Source organism: Micropterus dolomieu, linkage group LG02, assembly GCF_021292245.1.
Source record: "Micropterus dolomieu isolate WLL.071019.BEF.003 ecotype Adirondacks linkage group LG02, ASM2129224v1, whole genome shotgun sequence".
NCBI lineage: Eukaryota > Metazoa > Chordata > Actinopteri > Centrarchiformes > Centrarchidae > Micropterus > Micropterus dolomieu.
Window position 1 is genome coordinate 25,951,177 of NC_060151.1, and position 19,532 is coordinate 25,970,708.

The 19,532-nt window shown below is 37.7% G+C and overlaps 3 protein-coding genes and 1 long non-coding RNA gene across 7 annotated transcripts in view; 3 read left to right on the forward strand and 1 right to left on the reverse strand.

The window, feature by feature from the left end:
• prr14 (proline rich 14) overlaps positions 1-4,568 on the forward strand; it is a 14,391-nt gene extending 9,823 nt beyond the window's left edge. For all 3 annotated transcript variants that reach the window (XM_046035890.1, XM_046035905.1, XM_046035898.1), the window contains exons 10-11: positions 1,346-1,414; positions 2,961-4,568. In XM_046035890.1, coding sequence (XP_045891846.1) covers positions 1,346-1,414; positions 2,961-3,252 — 361 coding nt within the window. In that variant the 3' untranslated portion in view covers positions 3,253-4,568. The remainder of the gene's footprint in view (positions 1-1,345; positions 1,415-2,960) is intronic.
• On the reverse strand, positions 4,472-8,489 carry LOC123960916. The gene is made up of 3 exons (XR_006822627.1): positions 8,086-8,489; positions 6,369-6,604; positions 4,472-5,413 (listed from the first exon to the last, which is right to left on the reverse strand). It is a non-coding gene; the product is annotated as an uncharacterized LOC123960916 (long non-coding RNA).
• Positions 8,490-10,307: 1,818 nt separating this feature from the next.
• Positions 10,308-14,097, forward strand: rusf1 (RUS family member 1). Of its 2 annotated transcripts, none has more exons than XM_046035937.1 (15): positions 10,308-10,392; positions 10,526-10,681; positions 10,771-10,848; positions 10,951-11,065; positions 11,144-11,189; positions 11,295-11,327; positions 11,409-11,514; positions 12,230-12,331; positions 12,796-12,866; positions 12,978-13,162; positions 13,262-13,319; positions 13,409-13,473; positions 13,563-13,694; positions 13,784-13,849; positions 13,939-14,097. In XM_046035937.1, the coding sequence occupies exons 2-15, from the start codon at positions 10,532-10,534 to the stop codon at positions 14,022-14,024; spliced, it is 1,293 nt and encodes a 430-aa protein (XP_045891893.1). In that variant the 5' UTR covers positions 10,308-10,392; positions 10,526-10,531; the 3' UTR covers positions 14,025-14,097. The 2 variants fall into 2 exon arrangements, with proteins under 2 accessions (XP_045891893.1, XP_045891902.1); XM_046035946.1 differs by having other exon boundaries at positions 10,309-10,392; positions 10,526-10,643.
• A 518-nt stretch (positions 14,098-14,615) lies between these two features.
• The window catches only part of zgc:153292 (uncharacterized protein LOC100003014 homolog), a 7,373-nt gene continuing 2,456 nt past the window's right edge, over positions 14,616-19,532 (forward strand). The window contains exons 1-8 of the mRNA XM_046043615.1: positions 14,616-15,023; positions 15,434-15,635; positions 16,134-16,166; positions 16,373-16,473; positions 17,732-17,840; positions 18,007-18,039; positions 18,130-18,162; positions 18,266-18,499. Of these exons, the coding sequence (XP_045899571.1) occupies positions 14,959-15,023; positions 15,434-15,635; positions 16,134-16,166; positions 16,373-16,473; positions 17,732-17,840; positions 18,007-18,039; positions 18,130-18,162; positions 18,266-18,499 (810 nt within the window). The 5' untranslated portion in view covers positions 14,616-14,958. The remainder of the gene's footprint in view (positions 15,024-15,433; positions 15,636-16,133; positions 16,167-16,372; positions 16,474-17,731; positions 17,841-18,006; positions 18,040-18,129; positions 18,163-18,265; positions 18,500-19,532) is intronic.

A 19,532-nucleotide genomic window follows, 5' to 3' on the forward strand; every position in this document is an offset into this window, starting at 1 on the left:
CAACAGTAACCTTGGAAACGGTGGTCCCAGCTCTTTTCAGGTCATTGACCAGCTCCTCCCGTGTAGTTCTGGGCTGATTTCTCACCTTTCTTAGGATCATTGAGACCCCACGAGGTGAGATCTTGCATGGAGCCCCAGTCCGAGGGAGATTGACAGTCATGTTTAGCTTCTTCCATTTTCTAATGATTGCTCCAACAGTGGACCTTTTTTCACCAAGCTGCTTGGCAATTTCCCCGTAGCCCTTTCCAGCCTTGTGGAGGTGTACAATTTTGTCTCTAGTGTCTTTGGACAGCTCTTTGGTCTCGGCCATGTTAGTAGTTGGATTCTTACTGATTGTATGGGGTGGACAGGTGTCTTTATGCAGCTAATGACCTCAAACAGGTGCATCTAATTTAGGATAATAAATGGAGTGGAGGTGGACATTTTGAAGGCAGACTAACAGGTCTTTGAGAGTCAGAATTCTAGCTGATAGACAGGTGTTCAAATACTTATTTGTAGCTGTATCATACAAATAAATAGTTAAAAAATCATACATTGTGATTTCTGGATTTTTTTTTTTAGATTATGTCTCTCACAGTGGACATGCACCTACGATGACAATTTCAGACCCCTCCATGATTTCTAAGTGGGAGAACTTGCAAAATAGCAGGGTGTTCAAATACTTATTTTCCTCACTGTATGTTAACTGGTTGCTCAGAATGTGCCTGTTATGATACTATTATTGTGGCTCTGGACTTGTTTTAACAAGCTAGATAAAAGGTAGTGCCCTGGCAGTGGCAAATAGCTTTGGTTTTATATTTGATTTGATTACATTAATGTTAAAGTCGAGATTTAAAGGGAAATACTAAATGGAATACTGCTGGCAAAAAGCACCTTATTTGTTAAGTGTTTGCAAACCACATGTTACTGTACTTTTGTGTTTATAGCAGGACATTTATATTAAATGTGCGCAGTACACTACTTTTAGAATTCATTATTCAATTTTGCGCAGAACTATGCGATTTAATAGCAATTAAAATTTTAACTGTTGCCGGGCACTAATAATAATTTGGAATTCGAATGTGGAGGTTTTGAAGCTTTGAACTATTTGTGACAGCCCTATTGTGTTTGATCATTTGAAACAAAATCAAACTATTTCACACACATTACACAGTTGTGCAGCAGTCACTCTTCTGCCTCATAATATGCTGGCGTTTCAAAGCAGGGCAAATTCTATTGGGTCACACTGCCCTACCATTGAAAGTGAATTTATGTCCGTGTCAATACATGTTGTCTATTGAACTCTACCGATCAATATTCAGACTGATTGCAACAGTGTTTTTCCCTTCCTTATCTTACGTCACAGGCTGAAAAAGAAGCAGTTTAGTTTGGAAGAAATTTACACCAATAAGAATTTCAGCAAACCCCCTGAAAGGTAAGGTCAGCATTACAACACTGATTGCACATACATGTTAAAGATGATATAACATAAGGACGCACACTTCAACATATTTTTACAACTACACTTCACTTGTGCCCCCAATGTGCCCAATCTCACAAATATCTTGGGTTAATTATTGACTCAAAACTGAACTTTGTAGAGAATTGTGCGGATAATGATGATTACCACCCTTTGCATAGCCAATTTCAGCGTCTTCCTTCTTGACGAAGGTTTCTAGTCCAAAAGTGCACAACAGAGCGGGATAAAAAATAGCTTTGTCTCAGCAGCCGTCACTCTGAAGAATAAGTTGCACAAATGATGTAGAGGCAACATTAATTTATTTATTTTAGTGGTGACTGGACCTTGAACACTTTTACATCTGTTATGTTTTATCTTACTGTATTCTGTCTATTGTCTGGGTTTGTTTTTAAATATGAGGATGACTTGTCCACTGCAAGACAAATTTACTTATAGGTACAAATAAAGGAACCTGAACCTGAACACACACATACACACTAGGTTTTTCAGAAAGTTTAAAAGGTCAAGAGTCTTCAACAAATATTTTTCAGCTTTACCTTTTCCCTTTTAGACTTTGGAACAATAATTTATCTATGGCACTGTGTTGCGTTACTGTACATGGAGTTGCAGAGTTAAATCTATAACAATAATTAATAATAATTTGATTCATAAATTAGTACTTTATTTAATAAATCTGTTTTATTTAATTATTCAATGTGCAGACTGTAAAATTAATCCGCATGATGTTTGCTCGAGTGTGGCCTTGCTGTAAACATGTTACAGACAAATCTAAGAGAAATAGCTCCACTAGCAACCATGTGATGATGTGACTCTCACCAAACACACACACACCAAAAAACAACATTGGATGGATTAAAAATGGAGCAAATCCTGTGTCCCAATTTCCATACTAAAAACTAACTGTATACAGTGGGTGGGTGGGTGGGTGTATATATAGTATTCTGTTTTAAGAGTCCGTATACAGAAAGTCAACATACCTAACCGTTCTATACTAACAGGAAATAATAAAATGCTTGATCAGTCTGCCATCAAAGCCAATGCCAGCCTAACTTCACAAACTGAAAAGAAAATAATTTCAAAGTATAATGATTAGTTTTCGGTTTCACCATTATCTACAATTAAATTTTTATTTTTTCCCAGCTGTGAGCAGCTGCTTTTATTCCCTTAATGCATTGCATTGTGGGAGTGTTTTGAGGGTACTTTATGATGTCATTTCTCCTGTGTAAACACACGAAAATTCCTGCTTAGAATTAGTATGCAGTTTGGATGTGGGACACAGCTGCAGCTTCACCATCTTGTTTATGCTAGTGAGACAAAAAAGTTTGAGGGTGGTTGTAGAGGAAAGATCATGTTGTTACTGTTTATTACTGTTACTATTTGGAGTTCCATACTCTGTATTGGGAATGGAAAAAGTGGCATCATTAGTAATTAATAACATGTTATACTCCCCTTAACTTCCTGGAATTGCTCACTGATTGGAGTTCGTTTGTTTGTATTTCAGCCGGCTGGAGACCATATTCGAGGTGCCTCTCAATCGCCGGAATGGTTCTGAGTCCTGGTTTGGCCAGAGGCGTGTCAAGCGATTTCTGGAGTTCCTGGAAGTCGGCGAGGCCAGAAAACCAAAGAAGACCCTTGTTGGTTTTGCTAAGGCAGGTATGTCATCTTCCAGGACAAGACGAGGGTGCTTCCCGAAAGACGAACCGTCCCTGGGTGTGCAGGATGTGGACTCACTTCTCTGTGCCAAGCTGGATCAGTTGAATTTGTGGTTGATACATGATCACAAAGACAGCTGACAGATGCCTCTTAAATGTCCACTGTTTGGCAGCCATTTAAAAAAAGCACTGTAAGAGATAATGCTGTTTTAAATGACAATGTCTGTGTTTTCAGCATGAAGAGTCTTGTGATTCTTCCAGCTCTTTTTTTTTTTTTTTTTTGTCAGCACAATCGGTGTATAGTTATTGTGTAGACAAGGTATTATTGAAGAATTAAATTTTCATTCTGTAGCATGTGTAGCCTGCAAGTTGAAGACTAAAAACATCATAGCACCATAAATGTATTGCCTCATAGAAGTTGGTTATAAGCCTAGTGGTTGATATATACAGTAAGCCGCTTTTTTGTCATTAATGCACTCACACGTCTGCCGTCCATTTTAACCCCGGGCCACTTTCCATCTGCGATAAGTGAAATTGTTTAGAGCAAACCTTGACATCGTTGATTTAAACCCTTGTACAGTGTCATAGCATTTTTGCATTATCAGTTTTTTTTTTTTTTAAATCTCAGACTTGCCCAGAGTATTACAAACCTGCACAACCTCCCTGGGTGAGTGTTAATGCCATTTGTTTGTTTCTTTAAAAAAGAAAAATGAGAACGCAGAATGCATATGATTTCTTTTGTGCTGTCTTGTTTAAAAGAACGCATTGTATTACATTAGTAGTCGTGACCTAGTCATTGTAAGTTATTTTATAAAGGCAGCTAATTTTTTTTTATTAAATGCTCAATATAACTTTAAAAACATGCCAACAAGAGATTTGTGTTTTGCAACAACCAATTTCACAACCAGGTTTCTGTCCACTAATTCTATGTACAGTATGTCTGCAAGCAGCATGCACCATGTAAATAAGTTTACTCCCCTCAGGGCAGAACCTGTTCAATTATTCAACTGTTTGTGTTTGTAATTTGATGGCTGAAGAGGTTTTTTTGTATAAAAGTCTAACTTGGAAACAAGAAGGCACTTGAGAGAGCGTTTCTAATCAAGAGGGGCGGTGTCCAGATTCCACTGCTAGCTGGCTTTTTAATACCTATGGTTCTCTCTGGATTGATTTGTGGTGTTGGTTTTAGTATTGAAAATGTAACTTCTTGATAAACTACCTATGTATGATATGATTCTTTTGGCCAAATGTTTGAGGTTGCCTTAACTGTACGATGTTCTGTTTTAAATAGATGTTTTGTAGGCGTATTTGTAATGGTTTTTTATAAGGTCATGTTAAGATGCTTCAAGGAACTCAGAGGACACACGTTTGCCGTTTTTATTATGAATTTCTTTTGTTTGTATGCGTGTATAAAAGTACAACATTGATACATTAATAAAGTAAATATGGTAACAATGCAATAATGCCAAGATGATGTTAACAACAAGAGCAGGATCTCCTGTTCTGATGAATCACTGCCATGCCATTGTATTTCCAGTAATGACCTAATCCTTAATGAAAAAGGTAATGTTACTACTATATAGAGTGACAGTTAAAGTAACTTTTGTAGTATCTGCAAGTATATACAGTATCTAAGAATGGTAAATTTTAAATGGTAGTGACATTTAGGGTGCAAAAATATTAAGGATTGAGTCGTTACCAGGCAGTGACAGTTCTAATCTTTAATATATGATGTATATGCGTCATGTGCTGTCGTGTCTCAAACTATAGTTAATGCTGGATTTTATATGTCCTTTAGATTTGAATCGTTTATATGTTCATATATTAAATGCATAATACAGTGTAAATAAAAAACAAACAAAAAAAAACATGTAAATGTTTTTTTTAAGTGGTGGTTCTTTGTGTAAAAAAATAAAAAAATGCAAAAGGATAATAGGTAGAAACGTGTAAACTAGGACAGGTCATTTTATAAGCACAAGAAAGAGTAAGGCAGTCTTTTTGTGTTTTGTGTAACTACCAGTTTGTTCATATCTTCATGGCTTTTAGAAGTTAATAAGCAGCTTTGTACTGTCCGCTGTCTGTCCTTGTCAAAATCCAAAATCAGAAGAGCCACTCGGTGGGTTATCTTCTGTAAAGGTTTCATCGAAGGTGGTCAGTCTTGCAGAGTGAGAAGATAGGAGATCACTGCCATTAGTATGGGAATTAAAGCCAGAATGACAACCCATGTCACGATGGAGATGATGCCAAATTCTTTTGCCCGTTGTGAAAACTTTGCAGCTTCCTCTAGATCTGTCGTCTTCTCAGCCTGTTGAAGTAAGGACCAGACAGTGTTTTTAATTGAGGGTTAAAATAACAGATAAATACATGATGAAGTTAATATCACTGACAAAAAGTAATCTAGTTTCTCACCACTTTTGTTGTTTATAGGACACTATTGAACTATTGTATGTAGTTGACTTTGGCTTTACATCCTGATTTTTTGAGACTGCATGTGCTGCATGTGTGCAAATAACTGCAAAATCAATAGTTTTTTGTGCTTGCACTTTAGGTCATAAAATATAATGAAATATGTCCTTATTTGGTGTCATTATAATGTTTTGTTATATATGTCCTACTGACTATGTAGGATCAAAAATATATTCCTTATATTTGCCAAAAAAGTGATGTACAGACAAGGAAATGTAGTATAATAGTATGTTATCCTGCAGAGTGATGATGTTGCAATGAAAATCCATTGTATTTTACCATGTAGAGACCAAGCAGAAGTACTAATTACCTGTTTAAAATCATGTTTATAAGCAATTCTTTCAAAATTACAAAAAGTTGTGAAGGATCAAGGTGATCCAATGGTGAAACAATGATAAGTGTAATACGATGATTAGATAAGAGGAACTGGGAGTCTCCAGGAGCCCAAACACAACATTAGGGTTAAAGGTGTTACGAACAACATCCAAAAATTGTGTTTTCGAAAAAAAAAGGCTTTCTCTGAAGTAGTATAGATTGAATGTGTTTATTCTGTTGAACTGAGACTTAATGATAAAATTATTTTAGCCTGTGTGCCTCATCCAGAGAACGTGGAAATCGTCGACAGAAACTCTTTAAGCGCCACAGAGCAGCACAGCCTGGCGTGCTAAGTGCTGTTCACTGACACCATGAACTCATTGTAAGGAAATTTACATTGGTCCAACTGTCACTTGCTGCTGCTGTGACTGACAGTTGAAAGAATACCCGAGGAAGAAAAGAGCTGGATGATAAAATACCTTGACTGAATTGATCAGAGACTTGATTCCAATGCAGGAGATCCCACAGATGATGCTGCAGATGGCTAGTTTCCTGTGGTACTTATCATCGCAGCAGGAGGCAGCAGTCCGTCCATTGGAGCTGATTACTTGATTGCAAATGTTATTATTTTTTGTGCCACCTGATCCTGGAATGGTATTCAGTGGGACCTCTTCATCCATCATTATTATTTGAGTTTGGGGTGAATCAGACATTTCTGCAAAACATAACAACGTGTTTAAGAAAGGTTTACCTGAATAATGTCAAAACTACTGAAACTACTTGTGCAAACGTTTTGAAAAGCAAAGAACAGTTTAATGATTTGTCTGAGTGGACGCTTTGTGGTTTTAACTTTATTCACACCTGATAGAATTGTTTGTTTTTCAAGTTAAATGGACATATAAGGAACTGGTTTCACCCTTTATGAAAGGCAAACCCTTCCTACTTAAGTATTTAATGATAATTTTATTATTAGTTATATTTAATGTCCCAGATGTATGAGGAACTTGTGTATGGTATTTTCAGAATATTGTTCCAACCCAGTGGGACAGATGACTTTAGTGTTTTTTTTATTTCTCACGGACTACATGATAATTAAAATAACAACCTGATTACTGACGTAACCTCCATTAAACGTCACAAAGTCAGATACTACCTACGTTATTAAACCTGAGTAGCTGAAAAAACAGGTTGAACGCTGCATGTCTTCTGCCAGAACCCATCTGCAAGCCCTATTGTTAATAATGACTGTACACAACATTACAAAACTCCCACAGAGAGCCATGATTTTAAATGTAATGACAATAAAATAAATTTGAGCCCCTCTTAAACCTTGCTCACTTGTTTCTTGGACTCATAATGAAAACATGCCAGAATAAATAAAAAAAAGTATAATTCGTGCCAACATGGCCCAAGGGGAATATTAGGGGTTTTTGAAATGGATCTCTAATCATATCTAATCATATCTAACTGCCCAGGTGGTGCATGCTGCTGCTTTGATTTATGCTAAAACAAATTAATGTGTTCACACCTCGTATTAATAGTTTACATGTAGTGACAAGAAGTTCACTTTGAGCACTTTGTCCTACTGAATGTAAAAGAAATTTCCCCTACAAGTCTAAACGCGTTCTTCAAAATATTCAGAAAGTATGTTTTGGCTAGAGAGCATGGGAATTTCTCTGGATCGGTTAGTTCCAGCCTGAAACCGAAAGTGCCCTTTGAATGGCGTAACATGGGGTGCAGCGGCTAGTGTTCCCTGTTAACTATGCAAAACAACAAAAGCTTGAAAAACTTGTACGATCACATTTTAAAAATGACAAAACCTCCCTCTCAGCTGGCAAGTTGTCATGGTGAAATGAAAACATAAAACTGAACTTATCTAATCTCTGGTTTAATCAAAGAGCGTCATGCCAGCATAGCCTGTGTGTTTGTTACTTTAAAAATGTATCAGTAGCGAGTTGGACTGAGTTAGATGTTTCATCATGTAATTTCGCCTGTGAATCATGAATCAGTCACTTAATGTGGATTACTAAATGTGAGTTGGTAAGTTTCTGTTCTGTATTTATGCACAACTGAAAAAAATCCTGAGGTGGTTCTTCAAGACGAAAATAAGTTTCTATAAGTTGAATAAAGGACATGAGTTTAAAATATACCTGATACTTTAAACACAGAGTTAAATTCTTACTCCAAAGTACAAACCTGATCCAATTTAAAAGGCACAGTTATGAATCCGCTCCGCAGTCTGAATACTCTCCTTTAGTGAAACAAGATATTTCTTGGTTTGTCCAGTGTGTTATCTGGAGTGATATTAAAGTCTTAATGAGATGGTAGGCAGGTGTTTTGTCTTCTTCTAAACAAAATTCCAGTTTACGGTTACAGCTGCCGCATGAAGCTTCTTCCTTTAGAAATCAAAGTTTCAGTGAAGATCTCCACACATGGTCAGCCAAACACCACCGCTGTCATTGTAGTAGGAGTCCAAAAGACAACAGCTCCGAGGCGAACTTGCCCCTGTGAATGCCCAGTGTAAACTGAGTTGTTAAATGGTACGACTGGAACCGGCAGTGAAACTCAGTGAATAACGTCCACGCCCATTTACTTTGAAGGCTTTCTGCTAACCCTCCCACACATCCAAACCATTCGTTCACTCAGTTACAATAGGTCTCTACTTGTATTCAAAGGTTAGGCGCCCTCTCTTCTTTGGTTTGTCACAGTTTCACATCATGCACAGTATTCCAGTACAGTTGTGCCTCGCTTCTTTTCCCCATTCCTGAGGACTAGAGAAAAGGTGTGTCAGCACTTGTCTCGCCTTTGGGGGAAACAGTCACAGATTCCAGTCTGTCTTGTTTTCTAAATTCGTCTGGGAAGAGTAATGTTTTTGTTTCTTACTCAATCACTGCAATCTTTCTATCACTTTGAAACATACAATCTTCTTTTGGGCCTGAAGGGTCAAACAGGTCTCTTCTTGCTGTTTCTGGTCTCCTGCCATCCCTCTGCTCTGTGACCCAGAGATAAGAAATATTTACTCCCCCTCAACTCAGCGATTAATGACTACCTAACTGCATTTTTCAGAGCCAATGCCATCCACTCGACACTCATAGACAGCTGAATAATCTTTCCCCATGGCGAAAAAGAGCACAGGAGGGATCTGCAATGTTTTTATGTTCAGTCGTTGACCCCGTGTCTGCACCATTTACTGGTTGTTATTCATGCTGTCAGGTGCATTCCTCTGTTTAAGGTAGTGGAACAGACTGGACAAAACTGCTTACATTTAACTGTGGATACAGCTCAAACCTCTGAGTTTCAAGCTCCTACTCTGGTTGTGATCCATTCAGTGTTGTGTCTAACAGTAGTAATGACTAACTGGCCTAACAGGATGTTCAAAGAATGTCACAAACATCAGCAGGTCAGGTCCTTGACTTGTGCTAGCAATCATGTCTTTGATCTTCCAGCAGGAACATCCACTTCTTCCCCAGGGCTGTCACCTAAATGAATAATGCTCAAAAACTGTACTCCTCCATTCTCTCCTTATCACATCCCACATCCCACTCCATCCAACTGTAGGATGTAGGCTGACACATAAAGACAAACAACCATACACTCACAATCACACCTAAGGGCAATTTAGAGTCACTAATTAACCTACCTGCATGTTTTGAATGGTGGGGAGGAAGTGGAGTAGGTTTACAATATACAGTACAATAATTATTGTTTTTATAGGCCTTCTGGTGACACCTGCAGCAGACAGTGTATTTGTTTAACAATGGTATATCTAATAATGGTAGCAGTGTTGCTCAACAATTGGATGGATTGCCATGAAATCTGGGAAAAACATTCATGTTTCCAAGAATGTATCCCACTGACTTTGGTGATCCTCTAACTTTTCCTCTAGAGCCACCATGAGGTTAACTTTTCTTAATTTTTTTAGGGAAATGTCTTGACAACTATTGGATGGACTGCTGTGAAATCTGGCCCAAACATTGATGGTGCCCAGAGGATGAATTGTAATTACGTACTTAATCACAAATACATGCAAAATGAATGACATCCCCAAACTGTATGCATGCTAACACTCTAAGCTAAGATACTACACATTGTCTAGTGTTTTTTTTAATTTATTTTAACTTTTTTTTGTCTATCCCTCTCCCTGTTTTATGTGTATTTTCGTACTTTGATATATTTTGTCATCTATATACTATACTTTTATGCTGTTGTTTTACTGTGATTTTGTTGTGAGAGACAATGACAATAATGCTCTCTTGAATGACAGTTATTTTTTAAAAATGTTTTTTTTCTATACACATTTCTATAAATATCTGTAGTTTTGTTTTGTGAAGCCAATGAATGTCATGAATCTGTCCTTCCCTCTGATTATTGGTGGTTTGTTGTGTCCATCAATCTAAGCACCGCCTTAAACTCCCAATCAACCAATCAGGAGTGTCCAGACTGTAAAGGCGGAAAGAAATCACGGAAGTGCTGCAAAGAAAACACGAAAGGAGAGGACGACACGTAGGATGTGTCCAGTTTTATACTATACTGCGCCAAAATGGACTTAATTTAAATATATTCCGGTGCATTTCAAACTGTAGTATTAGTTTAGTGTTAGTTTCCTCAGCTCAATTGTGTTTGTCTCTCCTAACAGCCTTAAATGGAGAAAGATAAAGCTGCAGTTTTGGCCACAGAGAGATATGGCAGTGCAGAGTCCTGGAAGTATTTTGGAAAGGACGGAGTGATGGAGAGGAGAAGAGATGGGAGTGAAGGTGAATCAAGTGGAAACTCTATTGTTGGAGTTTTTAAAGTAAGGATTTACATGACAGTGTTTCCATGTAGCGTTGACTGCTCGTACACTCCCTCCTTCAACTTTTACATTTTATCATTTTATTTCAGAGTGTCTTTCTGCCTCAAGGCTATCCAGAGAGTGTCAGTAACGATTACCTGCAGTACCAGTTGTGGGATACTGTGCAGGTATAGTATATGATACACCATAACTATTCAGATCAACATCACCATCAGATTGAAACTCTCCAGCCACACTCTTCTTTCTCTCTTTATCTCTTTATCTCTCAGGCTTTCTCCAGCTCTCTGTCAGGGACTCTAGCCACTCAGGCCTCTCTCAAAGGTGTCGGTGTTGGAAACCAAGAGGCAACAGTAGCTGCAGCCACAGTCACCTGGTTACTAAGAGGTGATCCCTTAAAATGTACCATACATTTTCATTACTCTTGCATGAGTGCCGCTGTCAAACTCATGTTTTCCCCTGCAGATGGAACTGGCATGTTGGGAAGAATCCTCTTCGCTTGGAGGAAAGGGTAGGCTCATGTTTCATGTTCATGTTGTTCTTTCAGTCCAGTAAAGGTTTTGGGAGCTTTTATCCACTATATAGATTATCTCTATTTTTTTTGTCTTTGTTCCAGGAGCAAACTGGACTCTGAGGCCAAAAAATGGAGGTATGCACAGTGTACAGGTGCTACATTTTTAGACGTTATCCTAAAACATGTGTTAAGTTCTTTCTTTTAATATCTTACCAGACTTTTTGCTGATGTTCTCAACGACATTGCCATGTTCATGGAAATATTGGCTCCATTCTCTCCTGCTTGTTTCACCCTGATTGTGTGCACTGCAGGGATATTCAAGGTAAAGTAAAACATTAAAAGACTTAAGTCAGCTGATGTAAATGTAAAACTTTAAGTTCACTCAGTTTGCCATTCCTGCAGCTAAATACTTAGTAACTAAGTAAGTGAATCTTGAGTTTAGAATTTCTTTCACAGTATACTGTTTTTTTTTTTTTAAATCATCATCATCATTATTATTATTATTATTATTATTATTATTATTATTATTATTATTGAATTATCAACAATTTTTTATTTTAGTTTATAAAATATCTATATTAAGGCAAATGGCAATTATAATAAACCCAAGGCTGGAGAGAGAGGCTTAAACTAGTGGTTCCCAAAACACATTTTTGTATAGCACAAATGTGTTTATGTTTTATCTTTTAAAGTTTTTTTATTTATTTATGAGCAAAGCCTGAAAATATTCTAATACAACAATCTGAGAAGGCAAAATCACTCTTTGTTTTCAGAGGCCACCGGGAGGGGAAGTAGACAGTAGACAAGCCAAAAGGGCCAGGAACCACTGTCCACTGGCCTGATAATCAGACCGCATGACTGTTTCAAGTCACTTTATTTGTTGTTATCACTATCAATTGCATTTATAGAGATGCTATATAAATTATTTTGTTGTTGACCTACTAAACACTTAATCAGCCTAAGGTTTTATGGCTGCTAAGTATTGATTGATAAATATTAGCTGACTTGCTGACATTATGTGCGTCTTTCTTGTCCAGTCCATTGTTGGAGTGGCAGGCGGAGCGACCAGAGCTGCTCTGACTGTTCACCAGGCTCGCAGAGACAACATGGCTGACATCTCTGCCAAAGATGGCAGTCAGGTACATTTTATTGTTTTTTCTTGAACGATAACAGTGTGAGTACTTGTGATAAATAACATTGTGCACAGTTGTGATACAGAGGTCTATTTCCTCCACCCATTCATGTTGTTATAATGGCAATTATAAGTGTATAACATATAACTGTGGCATATCCCATTATACTTTTTCACAGCAGGCATTTTGTCTTGTCATAGTGGGAAAAGCAACAGGTGTTGACAGTGCCACTCTGAGCCAGCATGAACAATACCAGGACCCTGAAACAGAAGCAGAGAAATGGAAATGATCTACATTCATTTTCTTATTTACACCTGTGCTTTTCCTACAGTCACATGTCTAAATGTCTTCATTAAAAAAACGCCTACTAACAGCTGTTTTCGCTACAGGTTTCTGAGTTTAAATTGATAATAAGTCTCTATAGAAATCTGCTAAATCATTATCTTCATCATGCCTTTCATTTCCCACAGGAGACCTTAGTGAATCTGGCTGGACTGCTGATCAGTTTGGTACTCATTCCCCTCGTCACTGATAATCCAATGTGAGTGTTACCTTTGTTATTACCATAAGAATCTTACACAGGGACTTATCCAAAGAGTCTGCATCTTAAATGTTGTCAACCTCCTTTCACCTCTCTCTTTCTGCCCCTCAGATTGACTCTCAGCCTCTTCTTCCTCTTCACCATTCTCCACCTCTTTGCCAACTACAAGGCTGTGCGTTCGGTTGTAATGGAAACCTTCAACGAGGCCCGGCTTTCTATCGTACTGCAGCAGTACCTGAGAGACAGACGGATCCTGGGTCCACTTGAGGCCAATCAGAGAGAACCGGTTTTCTTGGGTAAGAATCATGAATTTATTTTTGCTGTCTTCTTGCATCCAGTAGCAGGAGTGTTGAGACACAGTTGTAATATGTTAATTCTGCTGTTTTTTCCCCCAGAGTTTAGGAAAACTGTGCCAATCAAACTTGGAGTGAGGCTACGGGAGGTTGCACAAAGGTAATTTCATGTACCACGTTTGCTTATATGATGAAGAATTACACACAATAACATTTCAACTCATTTTAATAAGTTTGCTTATTTTGTAGCCCGGAGGAACTGAATTTGGCTTTGAAGAAAAACAACATGCCTTATCTATTAGGAGTACGAAATGGTATGTCATCTTCCTCCACGGAACAACAGTGTGTTTAAGAGCCATTTAACACACTTGAATGTTTTTTAACTCATTTGTCTTCTGCTCAGGTTGCATATGTGTGTGTTTGGGACCAGAAGCATCAGTACATGATGAAATCAGAGTAATGTGCCAAGCTCTGTGGCTCAGCAGCATGTTGAGTACGCCAGCTTCCAGAGGACTTCCTACACAACAACAGCAAAGTGAGCCTTTACCACCATTCATTTTTTGACTTACTACATTTATAGAGGTGGTTTCTCTCTTTAACACAAGACACACTTTTTTTTCAAAGGTCACTGGGAAATGGTGCATGAGAGTCACAAATTGATGGACAAAATTTTCAATCCATTTCTCAAAGGTGAGCGCGCACAAAAAATTTTTAACCTACAAATCATCATCTCTTTCTTGTGAATTTTTATCAATAGAAAAATGATTTTGCTCATCCAGGTGTGGAAGCTGCAGGATGGGACATAAAACGATCTCTACTGGACTGGGATGAATGGAGGGTCGAGTGGAAATCAAAAAGCAACTGAGCTGTGAGACGTCTGCAGCCATTTCGCATTGTTTATATCACATTTTTTAATTAAACAGTGATGTTTTGAAGTATCACTTCTTTGATTCAATCTTTTGGTATGATACAAGTAGAGAAAAAAAACAATATTTAGATTTTTACAGGTATGTTAAAATTCAAAGCTGGACGGTCAGTGAGCAAATAAGAATCAGGTTTATTGCTATGCTCATTTTCACATACGAGGAATTTGCTTTGGTAGCCTATATATTGGTGGTTAACAGTACACATGAACATACATATAGAAAAAGTAAAGAGATCAAAAATTTTCATAATAAAATATTACTAATAATTAACAAGGAATTTGAACAAATCATACTATGAGCAATAAAAAATGTGCAATGTACAATTAGCAAATGTTATTAATTAATTAATTAATTACATTTTATTTGTAAATAATTTAGACTATTTTAAGTTTTCCTCTGATCTGTGAAAGGGAGTGTTTACCCACCTACAAGTGTAACAATAAATACAACTCACTGCCCTTCTATGTTTTATCCATCAGGGGGCGCTCATGTACAATTAATGCACCTACGAAGAAGAATTAACCATCCGTTGGAAAAACGGTTGCGTCAAGTTAGCAAAATTGTATTGGGCAAAAACTGAAAATGAGTCTATGACCAGTGAAAATACTCAACAAATACCGTTGAATATTTACGTCAACGTGGTTTCGTTCAAGACAAGCAAAATATACTTCTAAATATTACGGAATACTAAGTAATTATTGTAACTTTCCGATTACGCCTCGTTACTCTAAAGCTTTCAAACTTGTCAGGAGGTTATTATTGTGAAAGTTTTGACCGGATGTTGAAGTTGTATTATTGCTAACTTGACTGCTCAAACAACTCTGAGAGCTAAAAACAGTGTGTAGTTGTGACTTTAACGAAATTCACTACCAAATGGGAAGATATAAATGTGCCTACCAATGCGAAAACGCCGGCGAGTCAGATGTGAAGTTTTTTAAGTGAGTATTAACATTTATCATTCGGGTTTGTGGTTAACTCAAGCTAGCTAACATAAACAAGAATCACATCATTAGCCACTTCTTGGTTTTTGCAGGCTGAGTTAACGTTGTGTGTTTCCAGCTTGTCTTAATTTTTTATATAATATATATCTGCAAATTTAAGAAAACATTCAGTATCTTTCAAAGACGTAGAGCTGAAATAACGTTTCTAACGTTTAGTAGATTAATGTCGTTAGATATGTTCTTTGTGCATGCGATTTTTAAAATAAAACAGCAGTGAAAAGTTAGTTTTACTATCAAATATTGTCAGTGAGAACTAATATATAAAAGTTAGTGACTTTGGTGTACCTTTATACAGGAAAGAATTGCACAAATTCGTGTTAGGACTGTTTTGATGTGTGCTGCTACAGGTTTCCCTTGTATAATCCTCGAAAACTCAAGAAATGGCTCACCAACATGAAGTGGAAGGACTGGACCCCGTCTCGCTTCTCTGTGCTGTGCATCAATCATTTTGAGGAACAATACATTGACCGTACAGGCAAATGTGTGAAACTTACAGAAAATGCGGTTCCCACCATATTTACATCCCCTGACGACGAACAGAAAAGAAAGGTTTGTGTGTAGGGCTGCAACTAACGATTGTTTTCATTATTGATTAATCGATTAGTTGTTTCGTTTGTAGAAAGTCATAAATGGTGAAAAATGTTGATCAGTGTTTCCCAAAACCCAATATGACGTCCTCAATTGTTTTCTTTTGTCCACAACCCGATGATATTAAGTTTACTATCATAGAGGCGGAAAGAAACAGGAAAATATTCCCATTTGAGCTGAAATCAGAGAATTTGGAGATTTTTTTCTTAGAAAAAACCGATAATCGGTTATCGAAATAGTTGGCTATTAATTTAATAGTTGACAAGTCATCGGTTAAGAGACTTATCGTTGCAGCTCTGTTTGTATGTAGTCAGTGGATCATTTAAAAATAAAACATCAGCTGCCTCATTCATGGAAAAAGAAAGTTTCATAGAATGACAGTAAAACCCAAAATCTATTTTATAATTCTCTAAAATAAAGATCTAATATGAAATGGCTGTCACTGTCCCCCTCGTGTAGGTGTCAGTCAACCCCAGAAGTAAAAGATACAAGGTGAGAGCATACTATGTTGACATTTAACTGTGATTCAGGTGTCATGTGTGGTCATTTTAAGACAAGAATAGTAACATAAGTTAATTGAAGTTTATTCAAGCTGTTCACTTTAGCACGGTAGCGTCAATATACTAGTAGCTGACAACCTCTATCGGTAAAAACCTCTGAACATATGCACGTTTTGTTTCCCTGTGTTGTGAACCCAGTTACCTGGTGTTAAAGCCTCACAGGCGAGTCCTGCTCCTGCCACAGCAAAACGAAGCGAGCAGAACAAAGAGCCCAGCCAGACAGACGAAGAGCCTGCTGGGTATGTTGCTATAGACAGGGATTATAAGAAGTAATAATTTGGTGTGAGAGTGGCCACTTAATGCTGGGAATGTGTATGAAGGCAACTTCTGCATTTTGCGTTCAAGGTTTTTTGCAGTACGCTGAAATCTCATCATTGTGGTCATCCCTAGAAGCCCAAGTCTCCAGAATTTTACTGGTGGAAAGAAATGGTTACAGAGCGCAGTGGTGCCGTAGTCATTGTGTCTGAAAGGACCTTTATACTCATTTTACTTTCAGTAACAATTCAACCACATTGTCAGTCCAAGCAAAGACATCTCTGGTCTTACTTACTTAGTTTTTTTCCATTGCTGTACTTTGTTTGTAGTATTTTCTGCAACTAAGCAACGAAATGCAGAGTAAACAATCTGCTTCCTATTTACCTCGCCACTCGCATGCCCCGTGTACACGAATGATCATGTGATATGCGTTTTCAGCCAATAGTATGGGTGGAGATTATTTCTGGAATGGTGCTAAAATAACCTTAACCCCTACGAGAGAAAAACCCTATATGGACACAAGCCTTAAGTGTTTTCCAATTTTTAAAAAGATCTCTGTCAAAATCAGCATTTACAGCGCTCTCTCTCTCTCTCTCTCTCTCTCTCTCTCTCTCTCTCTCTCTCTCTCTCTCTCTCTCTCTCTCTCTCTCTCTCTCTCTCTCTCTCAGTGCTGTCCATGGTTCTGAAACAACACATAAGCAATAGTCACATGTATGTCAGCCAATCATTTGATGTAACCTCTATTAGTCCAAAGATAATGCAAACAAGAGTGATCAAATATTGGTAGGGACATGGCCCTTCTCCCTACCGTCCACATGCAAACCTCCACGCTCGACTGAAACAGAGTCCTTGGAGCCAAAATGGTTGACAAAAGAATCTCACCTGATATCCCAAGTTTATTTGTCTGCAATGTCGTACAGAGCTGGCCTTTCTTGGACCATGCTGACCAGATGGACATTTCTTTCCTAAATGTTTTTTGTAATTATTCATACAGTTTTGGAGATGATCTCAAAACGACGTGTGTGTGTGTGTGTGTGTGTGTGTGTGTGTATTAAATTTTACCCTTCAAACAGAAGTAAAAAAGTAGTTTTAAAAATGCCGCTTACAGTTTCCCAGAGACCAAGAGGACATGTCCAACTGTCCAAACCCCAGACCCATGAAGTTCAATTTCAAAACAAGCAGCACATCTTCACATTCAGGATTTTTGCCTCTGTGTTGATTTTTTTCTGGTTTTATTTTTAGAGACAAAGAACCCCAAAAAATTGACAAATGGAGGATTATAGTAGATGAAGGGCTGATGAAGATCGAGTCATTTCCACATTTCTTCCATGGAGATTACTGTGTACCTCGGGTAAGTGGTATTATCTGTAATATACAAATTCCGTGCCATGTTAGGTTTTAGCATAATTTATGGTACTACATTAGGCAAATCAAAAGGATTTTATTGTTTATATTTTGTTATTTTTATTTCCTATTTATATCCAATCTGTCTGTGAATTTTTTACCTGTACCACCAGGATATTCAGTGGGCTCCAGATGATAATGTGAATGTAAGTAGCCATCATGATTTGAAACCTAAATATTTTGTCTTTTATACTCTGGCATGTTTTTAATCGAGTGCTCTTCTGTAATTTTCATAGACAGAATATAATGATCCTGAAAACGTGATAGAGGTAAGATACAGTATGATTACCTGAATGTATTGCGACGGATTTAAGTGATTGGATTTATTACTTCTATCACATTGTATTACTGCACAATATAATGTGATGGCAGGTGAAAGAGCCCTGGCAGTGGCTTGGTCTGGATGTCAGAGGACCGCTTCCACAAACACTGAACGGACACAAATACATTTTGAGTGTCACGGACTACTACTCCAAGTGGGTGGAAGCTGTGCCTATGGAGTCGTGCCTACCTTCACATGTGGCGAAGCACATCGTGGACATCATCGCCCACTTTGGATACCCGTTCAGAATCCTCTCCAGACTCCCTCATGACATAGTCCACAAAGTGAGTGCATTGCTGATTGAACTGCGCACATAGTTATAGAAAGCTTAAGGACAGCAAATTACAGAAAATTCCTCATATGTGTAAAACACTACTTGGCAATAAAGCTCCTTCTGATTCTGATTATTGTAATTACTAGTTCACAACAACTTCCAAGTTGTAATCCGACATATCCCACTTGGGGTTTAATATGGATGTTCCTGAAAATAAAGATGCCTCACAACATCTAAAGTCTGTCATTGAAGGTTCAGTGTGTAATATCTAGGAGGATCTATTGCAATATACTATCCATAACTATGTTTTCAGTGGTGTATAAAGACCTTACATAATTAACCATTATATTTTTATTACCTCAGAATGAGCCATTTCCACCTACATACACTGCGGGTCCCCTTATAAGGATGTGGCCATGTTGCCCCGCCATGTTTCTACAGTAGCCCAAATGGTCAAATGGCTCTTCAGAGCGCGTTTCATTACTGCGTTTAATACGTATGAAGAAGAAGAAGAAGAACAAGTAACGTAAGTAGTAGTAGTCTGTTTTATTAGAAGTAAGAAAAGAGGGGAAAAAAAGAGAAAATTGGACAAATGGAGACCCACACATATAATTTAGCAAAAGATTTGACAGAGCGTGTCGGCCACCGTAGCTTCTCCGGCTTGCTTGGAAAGGGATAATCAGAATCTTTTTTTCCTCCTTAAATCTTTATTGCTAATATAGAAATAAAGTGTACATGGGACATAAAGAAGTATGCAGTACTTTGATTCATGCAAAATTACGTATTATATCATTTTTAGTATGGTTATAATGATTAGTTTGCTGTCCATGTAGAATGAACTAGATGTCTTTGTGTTGTTTATATGCTCCAATAATGCTAATCCAATATATCTTTATAGTAATGTCCATGTTGATTCCTTATTCCAACATTAGAGCACATGAACACATTGAAGTCCGAAGAACGACTTCACAACTTGGGAAATGTGACCATCTGAGGAGCATGTGATTGCACAGTTCGCCACTGGTTGCAATTCACAACCTTCA